Consider the following 26,896-nt stretch of genomic DNA (forward strand, 5'->3'; position numbering starts at 1 on the left):
CCATATATTCCCCATTATGTGCTTGCTTACTTGCTACCTTGTTTTTCTGAAAATACAAATAACCCTTACCATAAAAATAAGTTAAGTCGTCACGCCCACTGTCTTGTTGTACAAGGTGGGATGAAACACCAGGGAAGAAGTTGTGGGGATGGAGGACAACCCCATCCCATGCTGGCTTACTTCAGGGTCAGAAACCCCATCCAAGACCATATGTGGATGCTGGCCCGCTTCTCCTTGCTTGCCACTGCAATAAGGGAGGCTAAGTGACACACATGAGGTCCTAGATGGAGCTGCTGGAACCACTGCAAGTGGAGGCAGTTGTCAGGAAGTTGATGCCCTGGTTGTGGGGCGCCCAGGTTAGCCAAGGCAGGACAGCTGAAGGGATTGAACGCCACATTTTCAGCATCATTTGGTTTCCCTCCCCATCCCTGCAAGGCTGGTCTGGTATGGGTCAGGGATGGGTTCTGAATTTTTTTTACTACTGGTTCTATGGGCATGGCTGAATGGTCATGTCATTAGGTGGGTATGGCTAAGTGGTCACGATCTTTTGCAATCCCCCCAAAGATTAAAGGAAACCAGATTCCATACAGCTCTGAATCCTTAAGGCAAACCAAATACAAGTGGTCCTCACAATGGCTGGTTGCTTAGCAAATGTTCAAGTGTTCACTCTGACCTCCTCAGAGCTACCTGACCTGTTTTTTTGGGTTTTGAAAACCATGTGGACATGCACATATGTTCAAACGTGTGATCTCTCACACACATTTATAACCATTTTCTATGTTTTTTGCCAGTTCCCAAAAAATTATTTTGGTTTCAGGTTAAAAATGCCCATATGGAAAATGGACTTGTTTGCTTAATGACCACAAGGTTCACTTAACAACTATGGTGTTTGCTTAACCCAAGGGTCTGCAGCCTTAAACATTCAAAGAACCATTTTTTAATTTTCTTTTAAACAGGTATCTCTCTCTCTCTTTTTTTCTTTCTCCCTATCTCTCTTCTTTCTCTCTCATCTCTCTCATCTTCTCTCCTTCATCTCTTTTTCTTTCTCCTTCCTTTCTCATCTCTCTCTCTCACACATCTTTCTCTTTCTTTCAGATTTCTCTCCTTCCCTTCTTTCTCTCTGGTATGGGACTGAGAGTGCCAACACTGCCGCTTGCCCTTGCCTCCTCCTCTTTCTTTAGGATGGCCCAAAGTCATCCAAGTCAGTGCCTAAGGCATCTAAACCCCATTCCACATCTTCTAATGCTCTCCACCCATTCAGCCATTTGTCAATAATTCTTCCCTCCAGCTACTCATTCACCCACCCGCCCATACACCTCGCTGCAGGGCAGGTGGGGGGGCTGGAACTCCCGTGCGCTCCCGGGTGAAATTCTAGGCACCCAGCACCTCTAGTATTTCTCTTTCTTGTCTTTTGCAGCCTCTTGCCTAAGTGCACTGAGGAGGTCAAGCAGCAGCAGGAAGAGCAGGGACTTCTGAAGCAACTGACAGTAATGCCCGCAATGGGGGGACTCAATCCCCCTTAAGAGATTCAGTTTATCCTTGAGTACCATTGGCCTTTCTCCCTGCCTCTCTCAGCCAATGTTGCTGATGAGTAAACTGCAGCTAAGATCTCCCATATTATTATTATTATTATTATTATTATTATTATTATTATTATTATTATTGATTTCGTATTTCATCACCAGTCGGGCGCTTCCCAAGCACCTAGGACTGCGTGATGTAGTGGCGAATTATGTTTGCCGATCCCAGTAAAGCGGCCTTTTGCAATTGACAGATGGAGATTTTGTCAAGTCCGATGGTTTTCAAATGTCCGCTGAGATCCTTTGGCACTGTGCCCAGCGTGCCAAGTACCACTGGGACCACTTTCTCTGGCTTATGCCAGAGTTGTTGCAGCTTGATTTTTAGATTTTCGTATTTCACTAGTTTCTCTAACTGCTTCTCCTCAATTCTGCTGTCCCCTGGGATTATTATTATTAATTAAATTTGTATGCCGCCCCTCTCCGCAGACTCGGGATTGCGATGTTGATGATCCATACTTTCTTTTTCTCCACAATCAGGATGTCTGGTGTGTTATGCTTCAGAATTCAGGCAGTCTGAAGTCGGAAGTCCCACAGTAGTTTTGCTTGCTCATTTTCGACCACTTTTTCGGGCTTATGATCCCACCAGTTCTTTGCCACTGGTAAATGGTAGTTCCGGCACAAGTTCCAGTGGATCATCTGTGCCATAGCATCATGTCTATGCTTGTAGTCAGTCTGTGCAATCTTTTTGCAGCAGCTGAGTATGTGATCGATTGTTTCATCTGTTTCTTTACAGAGTTTGCACTTTGGATCGTCTGTTGATTTTTCAATTCTGGCTTTGACAGCATTTGTTTTAATGGCCTGTTCTTGTGCCGCCAGTATTAGTCCTTCTGTCTCCTTTTTGAGTGTTCCACTTGTAAGCCATGACCAGGTCTTTTCTTTATCCACTTTGCCTTCAATCTTCTCCAAGAACTGGCCATTCAGTGCTTTGTTCCGCCAACTGTCCATATGACATTGAGTTACAGTTTTTCTGTACTGGTCCTTAGTTTGCTTCACCTTGAGAAGCTTCCTATTATTGACCTCCATCAATGCTGACTCTTTGCTCTCCTTCACATAGTCAGCTAATGCATGCTTCTCTTCTTCCACTGTCTGCTTCACTTGCAAAAGTCCTCTGCCGCCTATTTTCCTTGGTAAATACAGCCTGTCAACGTCACTGCAGGGGTGTAGTGCATAATGGATCATCATTAATTTTCTGGTTTTCCTGTCCAGGTTGTCCAGTTCTGCTTGAGTCCAGTTCACTATGCCAGCTGTGTATATAATGACAGGTATGGTCCAAGTATTTATAGTATCAATATAGTATTGATAGTGTTGCCACCATTCAGTTTGCTCTTCAAAATTTTTCTGGTCCTCTGGATGTACTCTTTGCTGATCACAGTTTTCACATCGCCATGCTTGATATTATCCAGTTGCAAGATGCCCAAGTATCTGTAGGCTTCTGGCTGGAGGCATTTGATGGTTTGACCATTTGGCATTTCAATGCCCTCACTTTCAGTGATTTCCCCCTTTTTCAGTGCCACTGTGGCACATTTATCCAGGCCAAACTCCATGCTGATGTCATTGCTGAAGATTCGCACAGTGTTGGTTAGTGACTGTATCTCAGTTTCTGATTTTCCGTACAACTTCAGGTCATACATATACAGCAGGTGTGAAATTTTTGGTGAATTCCTAGCAGTTTGGTAGCCTAGGTTTGTTTTCTGTAGGATGAGTGACAGCGGGATTATAGCGATGATGAATAGCAATGGGGACAAAGAGTCCCGCTGGAAGATGCCCTTCTGATGTTGATGAGTCCATAGCTTTCATTCCCAACAAAAAGCTCAGTCTTCCAATATTTCATCGCCTTTTCTATGAATTTCCTGATGTTTTCATTGACTCCAATGACTTCCAGGCATTTTATGATCCAGCTGTGTGGCAATGAGTCAAAGGCTTTCTTGTAGTCAATCCAGGTCATGTATAGGTTTGATTTCCTGTTCTTACAGTTCTCCGAAATCATTTTATCAATTAGGAGCTGGTCTTTCGTACCTCTGCTTCGTCTTTTATTGCCCTTTTGCTCCACTGGCATGATGTCATTTTCTTCTAGGCAGTCCTGAATTCTGTCAGCTATGATACCTGTCAGAAGTTTGAGCATTATTATATTATTATTATTATTATTATTATTATTATTATTATTATTATTAATTAGATTTGTATGCCGCCCCTCAGTAGACTCGGGGCGGCTCACAACAATAGTAAAAACAATATACAATAACAAATCTAATAATTAAAATATCTAAAAACCCCTTATTTAAAAGCAAGACATAAACACAAACATACCATGCATAAACTATATAGGCTGGGGGAGATGTCTCAATTCCCCCATGCCTGATGACAGAGGTGGGTTTTAAGGAGTTTACGAAAGGCAAGGAGGGTAGGGGCAATCCTAATCTCCGGGAGGAGCTGGTTCCAGAGGGTCGGGACCGCAACAGATAAGGCTCTTCCCCTGGGTCTCGCCAGATGACACTGTTTAGTCGACGGGACCCGGAGAAGGCCAACTCTGTGGGACCTAACTCATCACTGGGATTCGTGCGGCAGAAGGCGGTCCCAGAGATATTCTGGTCAGATGCCATGAAGGGCTTTATAGGTCATAACCAACACTTTGAATTGTGACCGGAAACTGATCGGCAACCAATGCAGACTGCGGAGTGTTGGTGTAATATGGGCGTACCTAGGGAAGCCCATGATTGCTCTCACAGCTGCATTCTGCACAATCTGAAGTTTCCGAACACTTTTTAAAGGTAGCCCCATGTAGAGAGCGTTATAGTAGTTGAATCTTGAAGCGATGAGGACATGAGTGACTGTGAGCAGTGACCCCCGGTCCAGGTAGGGCCGCAACTGGTGCACCAGGTGAACCTGGGAAAACACACCCCTCGCCACAGCTGAAAGATGGTTCTCTAATATAACCTGTGGATTGAGGAGGGCGCCCAAGCTGTGGACCCTCTCTGAGGGGGTCAGTAATTCCCCCCCCCCCAGGGTAATGGAAGGACAGATGGAATTGTCTTTGGGAGACAAAACCCACAGCCACTCCATCTTATCAGGGTTGAGTTTGAGTCTGTTGACACCCATCCAGACCCCAACAGCCTCAACATTTTATTGAAATTTGTTTTTCTGAAATCCAATTCTTTATGGTTGTAGTATAGGATTGCTCACAAATATAGGTGATCACTGCAACCTAAGTTTTCTCCCACCTTAACCTCTGAAACCCAGTTCCCATTCGTAAAAACTAAATCTAGAATATTCTCCCCTCTAGTTGGTGTCTTAACCAGCTGTAAGGGCCTCTACTATATTCTTACTTTTGCATGTAAGGGCATTAGGGATATTCCAGTTAACATTGAGCATGTTGAAATCACCCATGATCACAATAAGGTCAGGCTACTTGGAATGAACAGCTATTGCAATAACCCGGGATTGAAAGCGCATGGCTAGGGTCAAGGAATGGTCCTTTTCCTTAAAAAGCGCCAAAACTGCTCCTAGTGTCAGTTCCTCAGGGGCACTGGCATGCCTTTCCTTTTGCCACCAGCCATGGGAGGAAGGTAAGGTCAAGAGCCCAATGGGAACACAGGAGGGAGCTGCAAGCTCTGGGAATTGGGCAAGGGAGACTAACGTGACCTTGACTTACCTGTAGGCAGGAGGTGGCAGCTCAATTGGGGGGGGGAGTACAGGCACCACATGGGAACTTGGAAGGCAGATTAGGTGGTAAGAAGTGAGTAGGTAGGGCGGGGCAAATGAAAAAATTCAAAAAATATTTTTTTAAAAAAAAGATGGTAGCGCCCACGGACTGGCACCGACCGATCTAGTTTGGTGACATCATCAGGACATTACTAGCTGGTCGCTACCAGGTAAGGCAAACCGGTCCAAGCTGGGAGGAACCCACCCCTGGTCTTTGGGGGGGGGTATTTATTGATTTGATTTGATTTCTATGCCGCCCTTCTCCTGAGACTCAAGGTGGCTCACAACGTGTAGAAATCTAAATAAATTTTAAAAATTTAAATCCCCACAATTAAAAGTTAACAACTGACTCATACATCATCCATCACACATTCATTCATTGGATGTGACAAGGTGTTAAAATGTCAATGGCCTCAGGCCTGCCGGGAGATGGGTCTTTAAAAGTTTATGGAAAGCAGGGGGGGTGGGGGCAGTACGAATCTCCTAGGAGGCCTTATGATAACAACAACAACAAAAAAGACCTCTCTGAAAATAAGCTCGAGTGCTTATTTTTGAACCCAAAAGAAAATAAGTAATCCTTTCCTTTCCATTTTCTCTCTAATGTGTGTGGAGCAAAACAAAAATAATAAAAAAACAGGTCAGGTATAGTTATACAGTTATTACATCACTATATGTAATAGTGATTATGTGTCTGAGAAATGCTGCAAAGATTATAAATGTGGGCATTGCTTATAATTTTTTTCCAGTATTGTCATAACTTCAAACAGTTGCTGAATTATGCAATCACTAAGCAAGGACAACCTGTATCACCTTCTAAGTTGGATAGAGCTATGTGTACACACAGATAAATGTTACATCAGAATGTCTATTTCAATTATCTTTTGCTACTGCTACATATCGTGATTATTGAAAATGCTTTATTTATATTTAATCTATCAGTCTTCTTTCTATGTTCTATTTGGATATGTCAACTTGTCTTTAATTTCTTCACTAAATTGAAGACAGGTTGAATCTTAAATGTGCTTTATTTCTTTGCTCATGATTAAGTAAAATTTAGTGTAAGAAAATTTTGCATAGTTCTTACATTGAGATAGATAGATGTCAGATAAATATCCTAACTTTTAAATTAAATAAATAATTCTCTACGTAGCCAAATTTATAACAGATGAGTAGTAGTTATCTCAGTTCTTTCAGTGGTCATGAAAGCTACATTGATAAAGAAATGTTTTACAATGAGGCATGGAGTGCTTTGGACTTGAAGGAATAAAAGTGCTCTGGAGTATGCTTATTAATTTATATATTTAGTAAAGTCTTAATGCAGCTGCAGAAGATATCCACTAGATTCCCAGAAAAGATTCAATAGTTCTAAGGAGTTGCCAATTGCTGCCATATTAACATCCCGGCATGCACATATCAAGCATCTTTTTCTTTTAAATAGGAGTCAGCTGCAGCCCTATTTTAAAATAACTTTTTTTTTCTACTTACCATTTTCCAATCCGATTCAATCTTCCTCCATAAAGAGTCCATTTTCCAAACACCATTCTCCCAACCATTTATTTTTTCATTATTATTTGATATTCGTGTGTAACGATCTTCCACTATATTATAGTTGAGGTGAAAAAGCTTGGAGGCTTTCTCTTTTACAGTTGGAATAAATATTACTTGTTTAGTCTAAATAATCAAACCAAAAACTGAAGTTAGTTTCTTATTAGACTTTTAATAAACATCATTAATGAATAATATGTATCTGTTACAAACATTTTATATAATATACAAAGAAAGCCCATCCTCTTTGAATTCTATGATTTTAAGTATCACAACATAGTAAAAATCATCTAGTCTCTAGCAGTACTTAAAAGTAAGTAAATGCAACCTCAGATGACATATTATATCATGTTATTATTTATTATACAAAAAGAAAACCAAAAGGGAGAAGTAGGAGAAGGAATTACTTTATAATTTATAAGGTTTTATAATTTGATATAATTGATTTCATAAGGTGAATTTAATCAATAAGTACTTATATGGACAAATAATAATTAATAATTAAGATTTGCTAATTAAGATTTGCTAAGAATTATTATAATTTACAGCTATAGTATTAGGAATCTATATAATATGTTAGAATAATTTTACTGTGTATATTTTATAATTTAATAATTACAAACTAAACTAGTAATTTGTGGCATTGATAGTGCTTGATATATATTGCTTCTATTTATTAAATTTTTGATTGATAGACATAAGAGTTCCAACTTACCATATTTAAAGCTCATTATAAATTAATTGTTTAGTGGAAGACTTAATATTATCATTATTATTAAGATAATATCATTATTTTAGAATAGAGCAGTTAGAAAACAATCTAGTTTGTGCTAATTTAACTTTAAAGATTCCTAGAGTATACATTAAGGATTGTAATTCATTTTATATAATATAATTTTTTTTATAATTTACTTACTTACTTTACTTACTGTAATTTACTTTAAATTGTTGCCCATATTCTTTTCCTTTACTTCTTCCTATCTTTGCCTCCTACTCAAGGTTTAACAACTTCTCTCTCTCTTTTTCTTTCTTTTCTCTCTTTCTTTTATATTGATTAACATAAATTATTGCAATTAAAGTCTAGGGTAGCAATATATTGATTTTGACTAATAATTGGGAGATAGGTGTTGCCTATGGTTATTTGGAACAGGATATTTAAAATCTTAGAGAAACAAGTTCAATCTCCGTTCTGTTCATTCTTCATTTTATTCTATTATTCTATTCTGTTCTGCCCTACTCTATTCCAATCTCTGTTCTGTTCTGTTCATTCTTCATTCTATTCTATTGTTCTATATACTCTGTTCTATTCTATTCTGCCCTGCCCTGCTCTACCTTACCGTATTCCAATCCATTCAATTCATTCTAATAGTATGAATTTTGGCATTAATCATTTGTTCTACATAATTAATATGAATATATTTACTTTTTTTTAGTGTGTTTTCTCTTTGTACAAGATACAGTGGTACCTCTACTTATGAACTTAATTTGTTCCGTGACCAGCTTCTTAAGTAGAAAAGTTTGTAAGAAGAAGCAATTATTCCCATAGGAATCTATGTAAAAGCAAATAATGTGTGCGACTGGGGAAACCACAGGGAGGGTGGAGGCCCTGTTTCCTCCCAGGAGATTCCTAGAGAGGGCCTACGGAGGTTTCTCCCTGCGTTTTCTGATTGCAGTTTCAGAGGCTTGGGTTTGTAAGTAAAAAATGGTTCTTTAGAAGAGGCAAAAAAATCTTGAACACTTGGTTCTGATCTAGAAAAATTTGTAAGTAGAGGCGTTCTTACTTAGAGGTGCCACTGTATCATCTTATAGAAGATTTCACAATTAATGATTGAGTAATCCTGAATTGTTATTTAGTAATCAATTGAGATAGTAATGATTTTAACTTATGGAATATGTTTTAAATGGAAAATCTGAATATTTATCATATGGAAGTTTGATTTAAGCAATTGTTTTGAAATAATATATGAAATCCCAGTTATTAAGAAAATTATAATGATATTGTAATGAAGATGAAGATAACAGATTTTATTACATACCTAAAGATATTTTTAGAGGTTGTTGGTTACGATAAAAGGAGGAATTTTTAAAAAGGGATCATATGAACTCTGGACACTGCAACTGTCATAAATATGAATTAGTTACTAAGCGTCTGAACTTTGATCATGTGAGGGTTCTGCAACAGACTTAAGTGTGAAAAACAGTCATAAATTACTTCTGTGTTGTTGTTAAATAGTCACTATATGAACTGTTATAAGTCATATTGTAAAAGAGGGGCTAGTTTATATAAAGTGGGCTGGAAGAAGGGGGAGAAAGAAAGGGAAAGAACCATAGAGAAATGCAGAGAGGGGGAAGAGATACAGAAAGAGGGAGGAGATATAGAGGGAGAGAGAGACACACACACAGAGGGGGAGAGAGAAAAATAGAAGGGGGGGAAGAGAGAGAAAAGGGTTTTGTGGTTCCCAGTTCTCTGTCCTAATGACCAGCTTGGTAGGCATGGCTAGGGGTCATGTGACTGGGTGAGAGTGAGTGATGTCCAGTTGCCACACCCACCCTGGTTTTGTGGTTCCTGGTGGGTTTTTTTCTGTGGGAAATGGGTCCAAATGGCTCTTTGAATATTTAAGTTTGCCTACCTCTGCTCTAGGTGAAAACATAACAAATTGAAAAACTGAATTACAAATTTGATCTGAAATAAATAGGAAATCTTTTGTAACTAAATAAAACCAACAAAAAATAAGCACAATTGTCTGTGAACATACATCAAACCAAGAAGTGACAATCATGGCTTACATTAAAAATTCTAAAAATTGCTTCTAGATGCTATAAATACCTCTAAAGCAATTTCATCTCTGGCAGCTCTCCAGGCCAATGATCCAGACACTCTTCCACCAAGTTCTCCTGGCTTTGGTGTTTTTGGAGAAATAAACTCAACAAGCTCTACGATGAGTCTCTGTATGAGCTCGTGTTTTCTTTCCTCACTCAATATTTGCTGTCTCTAGAATCAATAAAATTATACCAGAATTTTATACCTATATACTCAAAAGGCAAATATTACTGAATGATTAAAATCTAGATTTCATTGTAACAAATCATGATATAAAAATAATGTATAATTTATTTTGCATGATTTTAGATATCAGTTGCAATTTGTATTAATTTATTCATTTATTAAATTTATATGCTATTGAATTATTCACACAGAACATACAACAAAATTAATAATTAGTATTAATATTAAAGCAGTTAACTATAAAGATAAAAAGTGGGAAAATTTTAACAATGGTTTAAATAATGCTGTAATATAGAGTCAAATAAACTGAGAGTTTCATTTACAGATGTAATTGTCAGCATATGACCAGTCATTTGAGAACTTACAGCTGACTTTAAAAAACTACTTATGATCCATCTTTGATTGCCACCAACCTTCTCACTGCAGTAATATAATTGTATTTCAGGCACTTGACAGCCTGCTTGTGGTGAACACCATTTGGAACATTTTGAGGTTTTTTTCTATTATTTCCAGACAAATATACACCCTTGGGAGAATAGAATCATTTAACAAGCCTGTAATCTGCTTAATCACTTCATGATTTTTAAATGACTGCAGTGCCTCACTTAAGAACTGTTGTAAAGATAGTTGTAAAATTGAGTCTGATCACACAGTGCCTCTACATATGACTGAAAACAACTTAAGTGAAATCCCAGTCCAAATTGTGATTTTAAGTTAATTCTTCTGCAAACATGACTACAGATAATCCCCAAATTACGTCAGTTCATTTAACAACCGTTAAAAGTTATTTACGAATCAGTCCCAAAGTTACAGCTTCTTCCTTCTGCGCCGGCTGGAGGGGTTGGGAGTGGGAGGCACTGTCCTTCAGTGGTTCTCCTCCTACCTCTCCAGTCGGTCGCAGTCGGTGTTAGTGGGGGGTCAGAGGTCGACCTCTAGGCTTCTCCCTTGTGGGGTGCCTCAGGGGTCGGTCCTCTCCCCCCTGCTATTTAATATCTACATGAAACCGCTGGGCAAGATCATCCAAGGGCCGGGGGTGAGGTATCATCAGTACGCTGATGATACCCAGTTGTACATCTCCACACCATGTCCAGTCAACGAAGCAGTGGAAGTGATGTGCCGGTGTCTGGAGGCTGTTGGGGTCTGGATGGGTGTCAACAGACTCAAACTCAACCCTGATAAGACGGAGTGGCTGTGGGTTTTGCCTCCCAAGGATAATTCCATCTGTCCATCCATTACCCTGAGGGGGAATTACTGACCCCCTCATAGAGGGTCCGCAACTTGGGCGTCCTCCTCGATCCACAGCTTACATTAGAGAACCATCTTTCAGCTGTGGCGAGGGGAGCATTTGCCCAGGTTCGCCTGGTGCACCAGTTGCGGCCCTATCTGGCCCAGGAGTCACTGCTCACAGTCACTTATGCCCTCATCACCTCAAGGTTCGACTACTGTAATGCTCTCTACATGGGGCTACCTTTGAAAAGTGTTTGGAAACTTCATATCATGCCCATGTGTCACCAACACTCCGCAGTCTGCATTGGTTGCCGATCATTTTCTGGTCACAATTCAAATGTTGGTTATGACCTATAAAGCCCTTCATGGCATCTGACCAAAATATCTCTGGGACCACCTTCTGCCGCACGAATCCCAGCGACCAGTTAGGTCCCGGAGTTGGCCTTCTCTGGGTCCCGTCGACTAAACAATGTCGTCTGGTGGGACCCAGGGGAAGACTCTCTGGTGGCCCTGACCCTCTGGAACCAGCTCCCCCCGGAGATTAGGATTGCCCCCACCTTCCTTGCCTTTCATAAACTTCTTAAGACCCATCTCTGCCGTCAGGCATGGGGGAATTGAGACATCTTCCCCAGGCCTATATAGTTTATGTATGGTATAGTTTATGTATGGTATGTTGTGTGTATGTTTTTTAAATTATGGGTTTTTAGTTTTTTAAATATTAGATTTGTATTTTACATTGTTTTTACTATTGCTGTGAGCCGCCCCGAGTCTGCGGAGAGGGGCGGCATACAAATTTAATTAATAATAATAATAATAATAATAATAATAATAATAATAATAATAATCTTGCATCGTAAATCTTGAAATTTGCATAATAATTCCTGAATATTAATCTCTGTGTTTTCAAAGTCGAAGTTCCAGATAACATATAAACTAAATCAGAAACTAAGTCAAAACAATATTTGAAATTCCAATTTAATTCTGGAGCCATGCTGGCAACTGTTGTGTTTAGGCCTGGGCCAGCTGTTGCTCCCACAGATGGGAGAGACGCGGCACAAAGTGAATGTGAAAGCCTGGCTGACAGCCAGGAAGATGTGGCAGCCAGCCAGGAAGATGTGGCAGCCAGCCAGGAGGACGAGGCCACTGGGACGCAGGATTCAGCAGACAGCCCAGGGGATTTGGCCTGCAGTCCCTCAGACAGTCTTTCCTCCCTGAGTTCTTCTGTAGATCAATATATTGATCTACGTAGCCGAAGAGCTATGCAAAGAAGGGATCACTTTAAGAAGTATTGTAAGCCATTGTAGGAGCACCTGGGCTGGGTGTGGTTCCCTTAATGAGGGCTAAAGGGATAAAACGGAACAAGGGCCAAGGCAAACTGTGGCTGTTTATCTGTGTTGTTTTGTGGTTACTGCTTCGAAGTTTCTGTGCCATTGGAGTTTTCAATCCAGCTTTTTCAGACAAGTGGGAGGTGAAAACTCTGGGACTTGCTGTTTGCTTCAAAGATTCAAAAGGACTCCTGAAACGTCTTTGCTCATTCCAGGTTGTCTTTGTTTGGGTTTTTTTGGGGTTTTTGTATACGGCTGGTAAGCCTTGCATTGTTTTCGGACACTAAAAACTGTTTTTTGAGTAAGCCATTTTTGTTTACCTAATACAAGTTTGCTGATTAGCAGAGCACGTGCGTGTTTGATTTCTTTTCCTTGGACTATTACGCATTGCCGAGCCAGTCAGGCAGAACAGCAACCATACAGGGAATCCTGGGTCTGAGGTTCTACCCAGTTGAAAGTTCACATCCTTTGCTGTCCACCACTTGTCTATTAGCCACTTAGATTGTGCCAGCATAGAATGCCATCTTCACTTCCAACCGGTGGAATGCAATCTAAAGAATGCTTTGTAGTTGCTTTTTGAAATTCCCCTCCTTTCTTAGATAGCGTGGCAGGCCGTTAATTTATCAACAACTTCTGCAATGTCTTTTCAGGAAACTTCCCCCCAAGAAAAAAACATATCCTGCAGTGGAGAGAGATCACAAGGCGTTAATCTATTAATTGGAGAGGGGCGGCATACAAATCTAATAAATAATAATAATAATAATAATAATAATTATTATTATTATTATTATTAACCACCCCTCTCTTTCCCAGGGGGACCCGTGGGCTTATCTGGACATTTGCCATGAATTGTTTGACTAATCTGTCCACTTTCATTCTACAACTGATTACTCATGTGGATTCAGATAAAGGGTACCCCTTTCAATGAATGAGATATTGTAATTGACCTCTAAATATTATTATTATTATTTATTAGATTTGTATGTCGCCCCTCTCCGTAGACTCCGTAGACTCGAGGGTCTAATATTTTTTTCACCTCATAATGTGTCTCCCTGTGTATTACAAGGGTAAGGGATGTGGTGGTAGGATCTGTGGCCTTAAATCAGATCTTGTCACCGGTTTTAATAGTGGCAATGGAACATTAGGTGGATTTTTACCAATATTTTGGGCAATGCAATGGGTGGGTTTATCATTTTAACTATAGGAATTTAGGCCCTAGCTTGTTTGTGGATAATAATTATTATTGTTGTTTGTGGATAATTGTGGATGATAATTATTATTATTATTATTATTTCCTATCCTATTATTATTATTATTATTATTATTATTATTAATTAGATTTATTTGCCGTCCCTTTCCGAGGATTCTTTATCTCCCACTCGGAAAGTAGGCTTGTCTTGTAGGCCTTGGACTCATTGGTCAGTGCCCTCTTAGTGTTCTGCCATCCTTTCTTTATGGTTTCCATCCATTCAGCCAGAGACATGGAAGAGGGTGCTTCTGTGGGTAGTTCCAGCATGGGAATGAACTCTTGGCCGCTGGTAACTTGGAAAGGAGTCAACCCGGTGCTCCCTGCTATATTGTTATACGCTACTTCTGCAAATTGTAGCAGCTCCACCCAGTCATCTTGTTTGTAAACTACATAACACCATTGCATTGGCCCGTTATATTGCATCATTGGTACTTGGATGGAAAGCCGAGCTAAGTCTTTGCGTGGATCCAATCACGTGTATGAACTCTCTCCAAAACATGGTGGTGAACTGCACGCCTCTATCGGATATGATCCTCTTGGGCACCCCATGCAAGCGGTAGATGTGCTTGATGAACAACTTTGCAAAGTGTCTGGTGGATGGCAATTCGGAACAAGCAATGCAATGGGCTGGCTTGGCAAACAAGTTGACAGCCGTCCAGATCACAGTGTTGCCCTTGCTGTCCGGGAGTTCCACTATGAAATCCATCACTACCTCCTCCCAGGGCTTGGTCACCTGTTGTAGGAGTCCATGTGGTTTTCCTAGCCAGTGTTTCTGGGTGGCGCAGGTAGTACAGCTTCTCACGTAGTCCTCCACCTCTGATTTTATCCTAATAATAATATCTGCTTAAAAACTTCCAGTGTTAGAGCATTTACAACTTCCTCTCTCATAACCCTCCACAGGAAGCACTCAGGAGACCAAAGTTAAGTGATAGAGCAGGCTGACTAATGGAGTCCAAAAGTGATCCTATGGGAAGAACATATGGGGCAGCATTAGAGGTGGGGTTTGTGTTAGGGAGAGAAGAGGTGAGTGGGTAGCAGCAATCTGGAAGCAACCATGGGATAAAAGGCACTCGGACCCCTGGAATTGTTTGCTCGGTGGGAAGGTGGGCAACATGAGTTCAGGCTCACCCTCACTCTCTGTCAGGAGCTGGAGGTGAGTCCTCTCTGCAGAGCCTTGGGCTCCTGCAGCTTCTGTGTCGTGTGTTTGCGTGACAGCAGAAAATGCTGCATGGCAGTTCATTATCGCGTATGCGGCCATGTAGCTTAGAGGGAACAGTGCCCACCACCTGTCCATTAGCCATTGTGCCAGCATGGAAAGCCATCTCCACTTCCGCCCTGGTGGAATGCAATCTAAAGAATGCTTTGTAGTTGCCTCTTGAAATTCTCTCTCCTTTCTTAGATAGTGTGGCAAGTCATTAATTTATCAACAACTTTTGCAACGGCTTGACATCCAGTTGGTATCTTGGCTTGAATCTTGGCTTTTGTGGTTCCAGTTTTAAGAAAACCTGTCCGTTGATAGCCTGCTCAGTGACTCTAATTTGTTTTGGCTTGGCTTTTTCAAGGACTAATTTCTAGGAACGTTCTTGGAAGCTCAGTAAGATACCGTATTTTTCGCTTTATAAGACGCACCTGCTGATAAGACGCACCTAGATTTTAGAGGAGGAAAATAGAAAAAAAATATTTTGAGCCAAAAAGTAGGCTAAAATATTTATTACAATAACACTGCCCTAGGGGAATTGGGAAAATATACAAACAAGCCCCCCCTCTCTCTTTCTTTCTATCTCTCCCTCTTTCTCTCTACCTTTCTTTCTCTTTCTCTCTCTCTTTCTCTGTCCCTCTTTCTTTCTCTCTGTTCTTCTCTTTCTTTCTCTCTGTCCCTCTTTCTTTCTCTCTGTCCCTCTCTTTCTTTCTCTGTCCCTCTCTTTCTTTCTCTCTGTCCCTCTTTCTTTCTCTCTCTTATCTCTCCTTCTCTCACTCACTCTCTTTGTATCTCTCTTTCTCTCCTTCTCTATCTCTCCCTCTTTCTCTCTCCCCCTTTCTATCTCTCCTCTCCCTTTCTGTCCCTCTCTTTCTTTCTCTCTGTTCTTCTCTTTCTTTCTCTCTGTCCCTCTTTCTTTCTCTCTGTCCCTCTCTTTCTTTCTCTCTGTCCCTCTCTTTCTTTCTCTCTGTCCCTCTTTCTTTCTCTCTGCCCCTCTCTTTCTTTCTCTCTGTCCCTCTCTTTCTTTCTCTCTGTCCCTCTCTTTCTTTCTCTGTTATTCTCTTTCTTTCTCTCTGTCCCTCTTTCTTTCTCTCTGTCCCTCTCTTTCTTTCTCTCTGTCCCTCTTTCTTTCTCTCTGTCCCTCTTTCTTTCTCTCTGTCCCTCTCTTTCTTTCTCTCTCTCCCTCTTTCTTTCTCTCTCTTATCTCTCCTTCTCTCACTCACTCTCTTTGTATCTCTCTTTCTCTCCTTCTCTTTCTCTCTCCCCCTTTCTATCTCTCCTCTCCCTTTCTCTGTCCCTCTCTTTCTTTCTCTCTGTTCTTCTTTCTTTCTCTCTGTCCCTCTTTCTTTCTCTCTGTCCCTCTTTTTTCTCTCTGTCCCTCTCTTTCTTTCTCTCTGTCCCTCTTTCTTTCTCTCTGTCCCTCTCTTTCTTTCTCTCTGTCCCTCTTTCTTTCTCTCCGTCCCTCTCTTTCTTTCTCTCTGTCCCTCTTTCTTTCTCTCTCTTATCTCTCCTTCTCTCACTCACTCTCTTTGTATCTCTCTCTTTCTCTCTCTCCTTCTCTATCTCTCCCTCTTTCTCTCTCCCCTTTCTATCTCTCCTCTTCCTTTCTCTCTCTTTCTCTTTCTCTCTCCCTTATTTTTTCAGTTTTTCTGCTGTGGGCAGAGAGCGTGCGGCCCAGACCCTGAGCAGAAAGGGGCCTCCGTGGCTCCCGAGTGGCATCCGAAACCCGCTGGGCAATCTGCCAGGTGCTTTAGGGCCCCTCAAACCCTGACGACCTTGCCCCCGGGGCCCTCCGCCGCCCCCAGATCCTGGCCGGGACAGGGCAGCTTCCTCTGACAGGCGCTGCGCGGGGCCGAGGGGGCTTAAAAACTCAGGCGCCGTGCGGGGCCGAGGGGGCTCAGCAGGAGGCACAGCGGCGGGCGGAGAGAGGGAAGGGGGGGCAGCGGCGTCCCTCCTGGCCTTGGCGGGCCGCCCGACCCTCCCCACCTCCTGCAAACGCAGCGGGCGGCGGGGGGAGAGCGAGGAGCCGGCTCTGGCGGGCGCGGGGCTTGGCTGGCTGGCGGAGCGCCGCTGGTGGTGCGGAGGGAGACCCTCCTCCGGGAGGAAGGGGGCCAGGCAGCAGCTAGCCAGCCAGCCGGCGGGATGGCGCTTCCGAGTTCGCAGCCAAACTTTGCACAGGCGGCGGCCGGCTGCGAGCGACTGGCTGGGTTTTGGGTCTTCGAGACCTCCCCGCCTCCTGAAGCGATTCCCGTAGCCTTCCCAAAGGCTCGGAGCCGCCAACGCTCCTCCGGTGCCGCTCCGCCTCCTAAACCTGCGCAGTGGAGGCGTCCCCCGGCCCAGCACTTCCGGAGGCCGAAAGGCGCGGCTCTCTTCGGGGTTGGGAAGAGGAGAGGCGGCGACAGAGGCGGCGGTCTCCAGATGAGTATATCGCCGCCCCCCCTCTGCTCCAGCGCCCCCCCCCCCCTGCCTGCATCTTCGCTCCATAAGACGCGACTGATTTTTCATCCAACTTTGGGAGGAAAAAAACTGCGTCTTATGGAGCGAAAAATACGGTAACTGCACTTCCTTATTCTTCCTTGTCTTCATTCACTTTTAACTGTTTGTAAACTAAAGTATGCCTTTTGTTTTAGGCTCCTAAGAAGCTATTAGGAGACTCCCCATTTATTTTCTAAAACAAAATGTGTTGTTTGTGTGTTGCATATTTTTGGGGGGCTTCGGCACTGGGCCAGTACAAGTAAGACCCCATTGAATTTTATAGAATTTACAGTATTTCTACGTAAGTGTTATGGTTTTATAAAGCACAGAAGTCCATTACCAAGTCTAAGTGTTTTAAAAAGTTTAAACTTTAAATTGGATTTATTTGAAATTTTTATTCTGAGGTTGGATTTGTTCTGTACTGTAATGCAGAATTTTTTTTTTTTTTAAAAAAAGGATGTTGGATAGATAAGATTTAGATTTTTAAGATCTAATTGGATTTGTATACCGCCCCTCTCCGAGGACTCAGGGCGGCTCACAGCATATACAAAAAACAGAAAACAATAGTAAACAATCCAATTAATAATATTGTACATTTTAAAACAATTCTTTAAAAAATTCTAATTTAAAAAGCTATCATTACCATTCATTCAACAGTCATACTAAAAACATTCATTTGGTCAGGGGGGAAGATCTAAAAACCCCAGCCTGGCGGCAAAGATGAGTTTTTAAACTCTTTCGGAAGGCAAGGAGGGTGGGGGGCAGTGCAAATCTCCAAGGGGAGCTGATTCCAGAGGGCCGGGGTCCCCACAGAGAAGGCTCTTCCCCTAGGTCCCGCCAGCCAGCATTGTTTGGTCGACGGGACCCTAAGGAGACCAACTCTGTGGGACTTCACCGGATGCTGGGATTCGTGCGGCAGAAGGTGGTCTAGGGCAGTGACTTTCAACCTTTTTTGAGCCGCGGCACATTTTTTACATTTATGAAACCCTGGGGCACATTGAGCGGGGGGGGGGGGCTAAAAAAAGTTTGGACAAAAAAATTCTCTCTCTCTTCCTCCCTTTCACATTATTTCTCTCTCCCTCCCTCTCTCTCCATCCCTCTTTCTTTCTCTCTCTCTCCATCCCTCTTTCTTTCTCTTTCTTCCTTCCTCTCCTTTTTGCTCTCTCTCTCCCTCCCTACCTCCCTCTATGTCTTTCTCTCTCTCTCCTTCCCTCCCTCTGTTTCTCTCTCTCTCTTGCTTTCTTTCTCTCTTTCTCTCTCTCTTGCTTTCTTTTTCTTGTTCTCTTTCTCTCTCTCTTGCTTTCTTTCTCTCTCTTGTTCTCTTTCTCTCTTTCTTTCTTTCTCTCTCTCTCTCTTGCTTTCTTTCTCTCTCTCTTGTTCTCTTTCTCTCTTGCTTTCTTTCTCTCTCTCTCTTCCTTTCTTTCTCTCTCTGAGCTTCGCGGCACACCTGACCATGTCTCGCGGCACACTAGTGTGCCCCGGCACACTGGTTGAAAAACACTGGTCTAGGGGATATGCCATGTAGGGCTTTATAGGTCATAACCAACATTTTGAATTGTGTCTGAAAACAGATCGGCAGCCAGTGCAGTTCGCAGAGTGATGACGAGATATGGGCATGTCTTGGCTCGCGCGGCTGCATTTTAGACGATCTGAAGTTTCCGAACACTCTAAAAAATGTTATTCCATACAATAAAAAATGTTATTCCATACAATTGACTTATAACGATTAGAATTTCTGTCATTGACTGATGTGGCCATAAAGTATGGTGTCACATGATCTCTTAGGAATGGCAATCATGACATTCACCAATGCCATCCCCATATATGGGGAAGTGTGCAATTTTTTTCTTGCCATCATTTGTAATTTACATGCAAATAATTTTTGATTCAGAAACAGCACATGTGTCTAGTGATAAATCTGTTATCTTCTCTCAATTAATTGAACAGCTACAGATTACATTTTAAATCTTTGATTCAGGATGTGTTTGAATTCAACTTTTCTGTAAATTTAACAGCTAAATTAAAACTACATACAATTTTGTTAAGATTATTGATTGTTTCTCGTAGCACAGTTTCTTTGACCTGTGTCCTTCTAGAAAGCAATTCTTCATGTTTACAAGAGTAACGCCAGGTGACATCAACAACCTGAAAAACAATTATGAAACAAAATACTTTATACAGTATTATAGAGAGAAAATAAAAACTGAATTTCAAGCATGTTAAGGTTAAAACTATTCCAATGAAGAAACAATATTCTCCTTGCTGTGCTCGTATACAACTGCTTTATCAGAACCAATGCTATAGCTAGAGCTCCTGGAAGTCTGTTTAATTCAGTAAGCATTGTTCACCTACCTCCTCTTTAGAAAAGGCAATAATATATGACAATTTTTTCCCCCATCCAATCTCATACAAAAGGGGTTGATCACACACATTTTCACAAGAGTCACAATGAAGCCATCTTTGCTGTGATACAGAATAAACTTCAGTCCATACATGATCTGAGAAAAAAAAAAACCAAGAGAAGCAGCAAGCATTTAAAAAGAAAGTTCTCAATTTTAAAATGTTGAACTCCTCAAAAAAGATGTTTTTTTCTTTTTACACTTCATTTAAATTTTAGTTGCTCTTTGATTTAAATATATACTTTGATTTAAATACACACACACAGTGGTACCTCTACTTAAGAACTTAATTTGTTCTGTGACCAGGTTCTTAAGTAGAAAAGTTTGTAAGTAGAAGCAATTTTTCCCATAGGAATCAATGTAAAAACAAATAATGCCTGCAAACCCATTAGGAAAGAAATAAAAGTTTGGAATTTGGGTGGGAGGAGGGGGAGGAAGAAGAAGAGGAGGACAGCTGCTCCCAAAGAAAGGTGAGGGAGGAGAATAAAAAAAAATCCAAAACTTTAAGGCTGGGGGGGGAAAAGGGACTCTGAGGCAGCGAGCAGGAGCAGTAGACCCCTCGGCCAGGGGCAGTGGAGGACATCGAAATTCTCTTCCCCCTGAGTTGGAAAGTGGGGGAAGAAGCACGGTTGTTCATTGTTAACTTATTCTGTTAGAAAAGTTAGAAAAGGTTCTTGCTTAGTTGTTCTGCAGATCTTTCCTCCTCCTCTCCGTGACGACGTTATTCAAATCTTCCCATTGCATTTACTTCCTGAATTCAAAATCACATTTCCAAGATGGAAAATCAGCTCCCAAAGCCACACAACAGCCACAAAACAGCCCCAAGATGACACGTCACTTCCTCAAAGGCAAAAGGGACAATTTCGAAGGGAAGTACACCATAATCCAAATAAACACCAAATCTGATCTGACCCAAACTCCATCTTTAACAGCCTTTAAAGTTCTTCAAAAGAAGAATGTTGATTAGGCACTTTTGCTAATCCATGCTCTCGCTGTATGCCCCTATTCACGAGCAGCCGCTGTGATCTATTTCTGGCTTCTTTAGTCATGATCGTAACCAATTTTCGAACAGATTCAATTAGCTTCCTTATGACTCCAAACTCACCAGCACACCGCTTAAAGTTTCTTCACCATGCCAATGCTTGTCTATTTGGTGTCATTTTCTATTCTCTGTCTTACTTTATTTTATTTTTAAATTTCTTTAGCGACCTAATTTTATTTTATTTTTTATAGATTTAATTTTATTTTGATTCTATCATTTTCATTTTTAATTTTTTATATAAAGCAGTTAGTAATTAGGTTGGTAATTGGATTAATTAGGCAATATTTGGTGACATTATTGGGTTTATTTTTTCCCCTTTGACTACGCTACTGTAAGAATTTTTCAAATATTTTTTTAAGGGTATTTTATTGATAGGCGCTAACTATTTGTAAAGGGTATTGATTATATATTAAAATTGATATGGAAGCGATTAGGAGATATTTGAAACATTTCAGCCTATTCAATGTGAGATACTAGAATTCAGAACAGCTTAAATGGGGTCTTAGCTAATAGTATATTTCTATAGCTTTAAAAAATTGGGCAGCTATTTCTATTCAGATGTCAAAAGTGAAGGTGGTAGCATTGTATTCTATAACTTCCTGAAATTGATTTATTGTAAAACAATTTGATGTTGTTGTTATAATTTTTATTGTACTGAGATTGGAGAAAAAAAATAAAAAATTAATTTGCCGCAAAATGGGTGGGGAACAGACAGGCAAGGCTGGGGGCGCTATCACCACCATGGGTGATAACAGAACTGGTTGTCTGTTGAGGTTTTGACTCAGGTTATGATTAGGTAGTCCTGCCGGTCCCCAAATGCTGGCAGCTAGTGGAGGAGGATCCTTGGAGGTTATTGAAGGAGTTTGGCCTGATTCAGAGAGAGGTTTCTGGCTGCCCTTTCATGGATCTTCTGTAAGGCACGGTCCCTATGCTTTTCTGCTCTCGTGGAGGAGGAAGAGCTATCTCTGGAATCTGAGATAATAGAGATGGAATCAGGATCCTCTTGTTGGGATTTGCTACTCTTTTTCGATCTTTTGCTTCCAGTCTTTGGGGCTGAAGGGGTGACGGGGTCAGCCATAGTGAAAAGAAGTAGAGGATAAATGGCAGAAGGCAAAGTCAAGTCAGAGAAAGGAAAGATAAATTCCTAAATCTTGTTAGGATATTAGTGATACCTCCAAGAGGCTTGTCTGATAAAACTTCCTCTAAGGGATCAACTAATAAGGACCTAATAAGGGTAATTAATGCTTGCCCTTGTTTATTTTATTTACATAAATATATACATATATGTACACATACACACAAATACTGTGTGTGTGTGTGTGTGTGTGTGTGTGTGTGTGTATGTATGTATGTATGTATTTTTTTTTTTTTTTATTACTTAGATTTGTATGCCGCCCCTCTCCGAAGACTCGGGGCGGCTCACAACATGTAAAAACAAATCATAAGCAATCAGACAAATTTAAAATATTTAAATATTTAAAAAACCCCATATGCTAACAGTCACACACACAGACATACCATGCATAAATTAAACGTGCCCAGGGGGAGATGTTTCAGTTCCCCCATGCCTGACGGCAAAGGTGGGTTTTAAGGAGTTTACGGAAGGCAGGAAGAGTAGGGGCAGTTCTAATCTCCGGGGGGAGTTGGTTCCAGAGGGCCGGGGCCGCCACAGAGAAGGCTCTTCCCCTGGGGCCCGCCAACCGACATTGTTTAGTTGACGGGACCCGGAGAAGGCCCACTCTGTGGGACCTAATCGGTCGCTGGGATTCGTGCGGCAGGAGGCGGTCTCGGAGATGTATGTATGTATGTATGTATATTCTTTTCTCCTCCCCCCAAATTATTTATGTATTTATTTATTTAAAGTGGTCTAATTAATATAAATTGGAACACTTAAGGGCAATGATTCCAGTTGCTAATGAAAGCTTGTTGTGAAAAGAAACTTGCTCCCAGGAAAAGGAGTCAGTTAAATAATTAGCTCCTTCGGTTACTGCCAAGCAAAGGGGGTTTCAAGGAGGGCCTTGAAGGGACCAATTGCCAGCGAGAGCATCAGCACTAATAATAATAAGACCAATGGTAAAAGCAGCACTTTTCTGTTCGTTAAGAATTGGCGCCAAACCCAGGAGGCCGCCTCAGAGCCGCTAAGGCGTGGGCGGCTGATTGCCAGGCAATGGAGCCCAACGCACCTCTCCTGTTAGTATTTCCTTCCTTATTTTAGTCTTTAGCGCTAAGAAAGGAGAGCAAGGAAAATAGTCGAGGGAGAGAGGTGGTGAAAATAAATACCGCAATCGGCTCCTTGTCAGTCCTATCGCTGGGAGGATAAAAAAGTTATTTTTATTATCTCAATTCCAAATTTATGAGTCTTCCTTTATCTCCAAAATAATTTTTTTGACTTTAGAAACTCTCTCAGTCAAGATGATAAATGTGTATGTTAGTAATAATAAATGTATTCATAAATGATAATTTAAGAGGCCAATATATTCTGATGCAATTTACAATTAGAACCTCAATGGGATTTAGATAAATAGGTTTGCATTAATACTCTAAACTGGAAGTCATTAAAATGGCACTTGGTACAGCACTATTACGGTAACAATTTCAGAATGTCTATAGAACATTTTGCTTTAAGTTAAGGTAGTCTAAAACAGCTTTACCTGTTGCATCCCAAATGTATCTTGCTTCAAATCCTACTGCTCTACAACAAAGTGTAAAACAATTGGCCCATTCACCACAACGCCCTTGTCTAGTTTCCAGGAGCTTCTCAGGATTGTTGTATCTGGAAACATAATTTTTGAAATATGAAATTTTTAGTTACTGCTATAAGAACCAAAATAATTCAGTTATCTTAAAAAGTTCCCCCATAACTACCGGTATCTAATAGCTAGAAATTTTACAATATGTCAAAAATTATAATGTTGAAATTTATCTTTTAATTTATTACATCCAATAATTATTTCAGACAGTCATCATGATGCTTTAATTTGCTTGTTTTTTATTTTCTGTCACTGTTTCCTTTGTGCGATATGGAATCCAAAACAAAGCACTTTATGACTTAAACAAACATACCCTTCTATTCTTTTAAGCTGGCTATTATTATTTGAATTTATCCAGATGTATAAAATTCTATTACTTCATTCCGGATTAAAATAAAACCTACAATATTCGAGTGATATTTTAATATTTTAAATTGATTGATAGCACTGCTGCTCAACTCCAGATTTTGTAGTAAATCTTGGAACATTAAAATCTGAACGACAATCTTCCTCTGCTCACCAATATACAGTACTTTAAAAAGAAATCACAAAGAAGATAAGACACATATTCTACTCTTATGTGATAGCATATTGTGCTACCAAACAGTTGTTGGGACCTTGCATTATATATGATATTCCAAATGAGATGCATACAATAACTTAATAATGTCTAATACAAACTCAGTTGTAAACTCACCTTGGGAACCTGTTGCTGAATTGGCATTGGTTACAGAAGTGATTTTCAACTCTACTTGCATCCCATTTCAGGTCATCCTCGTTAGGTGATAAATTATCTTTAGTTTCTGTTTGTCCCCCGCATTTGCTACATGGTAAGCTATCTACCCACTTGAAAAAACTACATTTAAACCAATTGATTAATTCCACCAGAAGAATATCCTCTTCTCTCAGAATGCAATCTATACATTTAAAAAAGAATTAAAATTAAAGCTGGAGTCCAGGTTATTTAATTGGAATAATCATTTCAGGAATTACACAGAATTGAAAGGAAAATAATTTTGAAGGCGAACGAAGAAATAGTAACTTTATATCAAATATGGTATAACTTCTATAATATTCTTGTATTTTATGGAGGTATTAATTGGCTGTTTTAATCTAAAACACAGTTGGCTTACTAAATACAATAGTACCTTGTGATACGAACCCATCGTCATACGAACCTTTCAAGATACGAACCTGGGGTTCAGAATTTTTTTGCCTCTTCTTACAAACTTTTTTCGTCTTATGAACCCGCCGCTGCAAACGCCGAGCCCGGAAGTTTGGCAAAAGTTCGGGTTCGGGAGGCTGCCGGGAAGCACCACTGCCCGGCTATCACCTTCTGAAACAGCCGGGGGTCTTCTTGGCATTCTCCCGAATGCCGAACCTGGAAGTTCGGCAAAAGTTCAGGTTCGGCGTTCGAGAGAACGCCGAGAAGCGCCACCGCCCGGCTGTCACCTTTGCAGAAGAGCCGTGGAGTTGTCCGTCGGCCAGGAGGCTCAAACAGAGGTGGGGAATCTCAATAGGGAATTCCAGGGACATAGCTTTGATATCACGAAGACGTCCTTCCTGGAGTCCACATTTTAGCCGGCCAGGAAGGACGTCTCCGTGACGTCAAAGCTCCGCCCCTGGAATTCTCTATTGGGATTCCCCACTTCCGTTTGAGCCTCCTGACCGGCTGACAGTACCAAGCTCTTCTGCAAAGGTGACAGCCGGGGGCAGCGCTTCTCGGCGTTCTCCCGAACCCAAACTTTTGCCGAACGTCCGAACGCCGAGAAGCAGCCGGCTGTTTCAAAAGGTGACAGCCGGGAGGCGGTGCTCAGCGGAGCGCCGTTTTTGCGATTTTTTTTGTTTGCACACATTAATCGGTTTTACATTGTTTCCTATGGGAAACATTGTTTTGTCTTACGAACTTTTCACCTTACGAACATGAGAAAGTATTATTTTACTGAAAGAGTAGTAGATCCTTGGAACAAACTTAGAGCAGACGTGGTTGGTAAATCCACAGTAACCGAATTTAAACATGCCTGGGATAAACATATATCCATTGTAAGATAAAATACAGGAAATAGTAAAAGGGCAGACTAGATGGACCATGGGGTCTTTTTCTGCCGTCAGTCTTCTATGTTTCTATGTTTCTATGAACCTCCTCCCAGAACCAATTAAGTTCATAAGACGAGGTAACACTGTACTTGAAAACAAAATTACTGTAGCTTTAAAGGTTCCGGTACTGAAAGGAAGTCTTCATAAATTCAGAGCCAGGAAATATTAGCATGCTATATATAAATATCAGGAAATCTCCACTGCCATAACTAACACAGAATCAATAGGATGACTGATCTTTAATATTTACATATTTAAGTTTTCAATTTAGAATTTCAACAACATTATGGCAGTTAATCTGAAAGTATCAGGTGAAAAAAGCTACTTTGAGTATAACATCAGAATTATTTGTAAGTGAATTAAAAACATTTGATGCACTAGATAAATATAAATCAAGGACAAAAATGACCACCTTTAATAGAATCATGACAGTATAATGGAGATAACTGCACAATCTAAATCATCGTTGCATCAGATTGCATGAATACAGAGTTACAATTCTTACACCTATCTAAAAATACATAGCTTTATTATTTTTAAAGCTATTCCAAAATGCACCTCCTGTCACAATTTTGTTTAATAGATGAATTAATGTATATAGTAATGCTTTGTTTGATACTGTCAAACAACCTATTCAGATATTACCTCTGTCCCGTTTTTGGGCTTGTGATAACTTTTTCTGAGCTTGCTTTTTCAGATTTTGGAGTGGAATACAAGTCAAGGCTTTCTTTTGTAAAATTGAGTTTTCATATGCCATTACATGCAGAAAATTTGACTGAAGTGTCTTCAAGAAAATTGATCCGGTTGTCTAAAACGAGGAGAAAAAGTCTTCTCATTTCAATTGTTTAAAACAGAATTTCTAGGAATATCAGATAAATTGATTTGTCTACATAAATGTCCTTCAATCTGATGATTCTCCAGATATATTCTAACAACAAAGATTTCTAGGTGTTCAGAGCAATTGTAAGTTATGATCCTAATATATATGGGGAACAATGGTTCCAAACATTTCAAAACGGATGTTTGCACATATGAGAGATTTCCTCACATACTTAAGTAAAACAAGTTTACACAAGCTGTTCAAGCATAAATACATCTTACGAACTTAATTCATTCCGTGATCAGGTTAGTAAGTAGAACAGTTCGTAAGTAGAAACAATGTTTCCCATAGGAATCAATATAAAAGCGAATAATGCGGTCAAATACGTCTGAAAACTCACCCCTTTTGCCTTATTACCGCCGGCATTCTGATCCTTGTTTGGGGGCAGGTGGAGGAGGTGGGGGGAGACAGCAGAGGCTGCCC

The 26,896-nt window shown here is 40.7% G+C and overlaps 1 protein-coding gene across 2 annotated transcripts in view; it reads right to left on the reverse strand.

Annotated features, from left to right (window-relative positions):
- The window catches only part of NGLY1 (N-glycanase 1), a 53,172-nt gene that overhangs the window by 18,600 nt on the left and 7,676 nt on the right, over positions 1 to 26,896 (reverse strand). Inside the window, exons 3-9 of one of the 2 annotated variants that reach the window (XM_070727270.1) lie at positions 26,239 to 26,401; positions 24,194 to 24,413; positions 23,398 to 23,519; positions 19,658 to 19,803; positions 19,340 to 19,450; positions 9,652 to 9,816; positions 6,765 to 6,950 (exon numbers count right to left, since the gene is read on the reverse strand). In XM_070727270.1, coding sequence (XP_070583371.1) covers positions 6,765 to 6,950; positions 9,652 to 9,816; positions 19,340 to 19,450; positions 19,658 to 19,803; positions 23,398 to 23,519; positions 24,194 to 24,413; positions 26,239 to 26,401 — 1,113 coding nt within the window. The remainder of the gene's footprint in view (positions 1 to 6,764; positions 6,951 to 9,651; positions 9,817 to 19,339; positions 19,451 to 19,657; positions 19,804 to 23,397; positions 23,520 to 24,193; positions 24,414 to 26,238; positions 26,402 to 26,896) is intronic. The other variant, XM_070727271.1, reaches the window with a different exon arrangement.

This window comes from Erythrolamprus reginae, chromosome Z (assembly GCF_031021105.1).
Source record: "Erythrolamprus reginae isolate rEryReg1 chromosome Z, rEryReg1.hap1, whole genome shotgun sequence".
In the NCBI taxonomy this organism is placed as follows: Eukaryota; Metazoa; Chordata; class Lepidosauria; order Squamata; family Dipsadidae; genus Erythrolamprus; species Erythrolamprus reginae.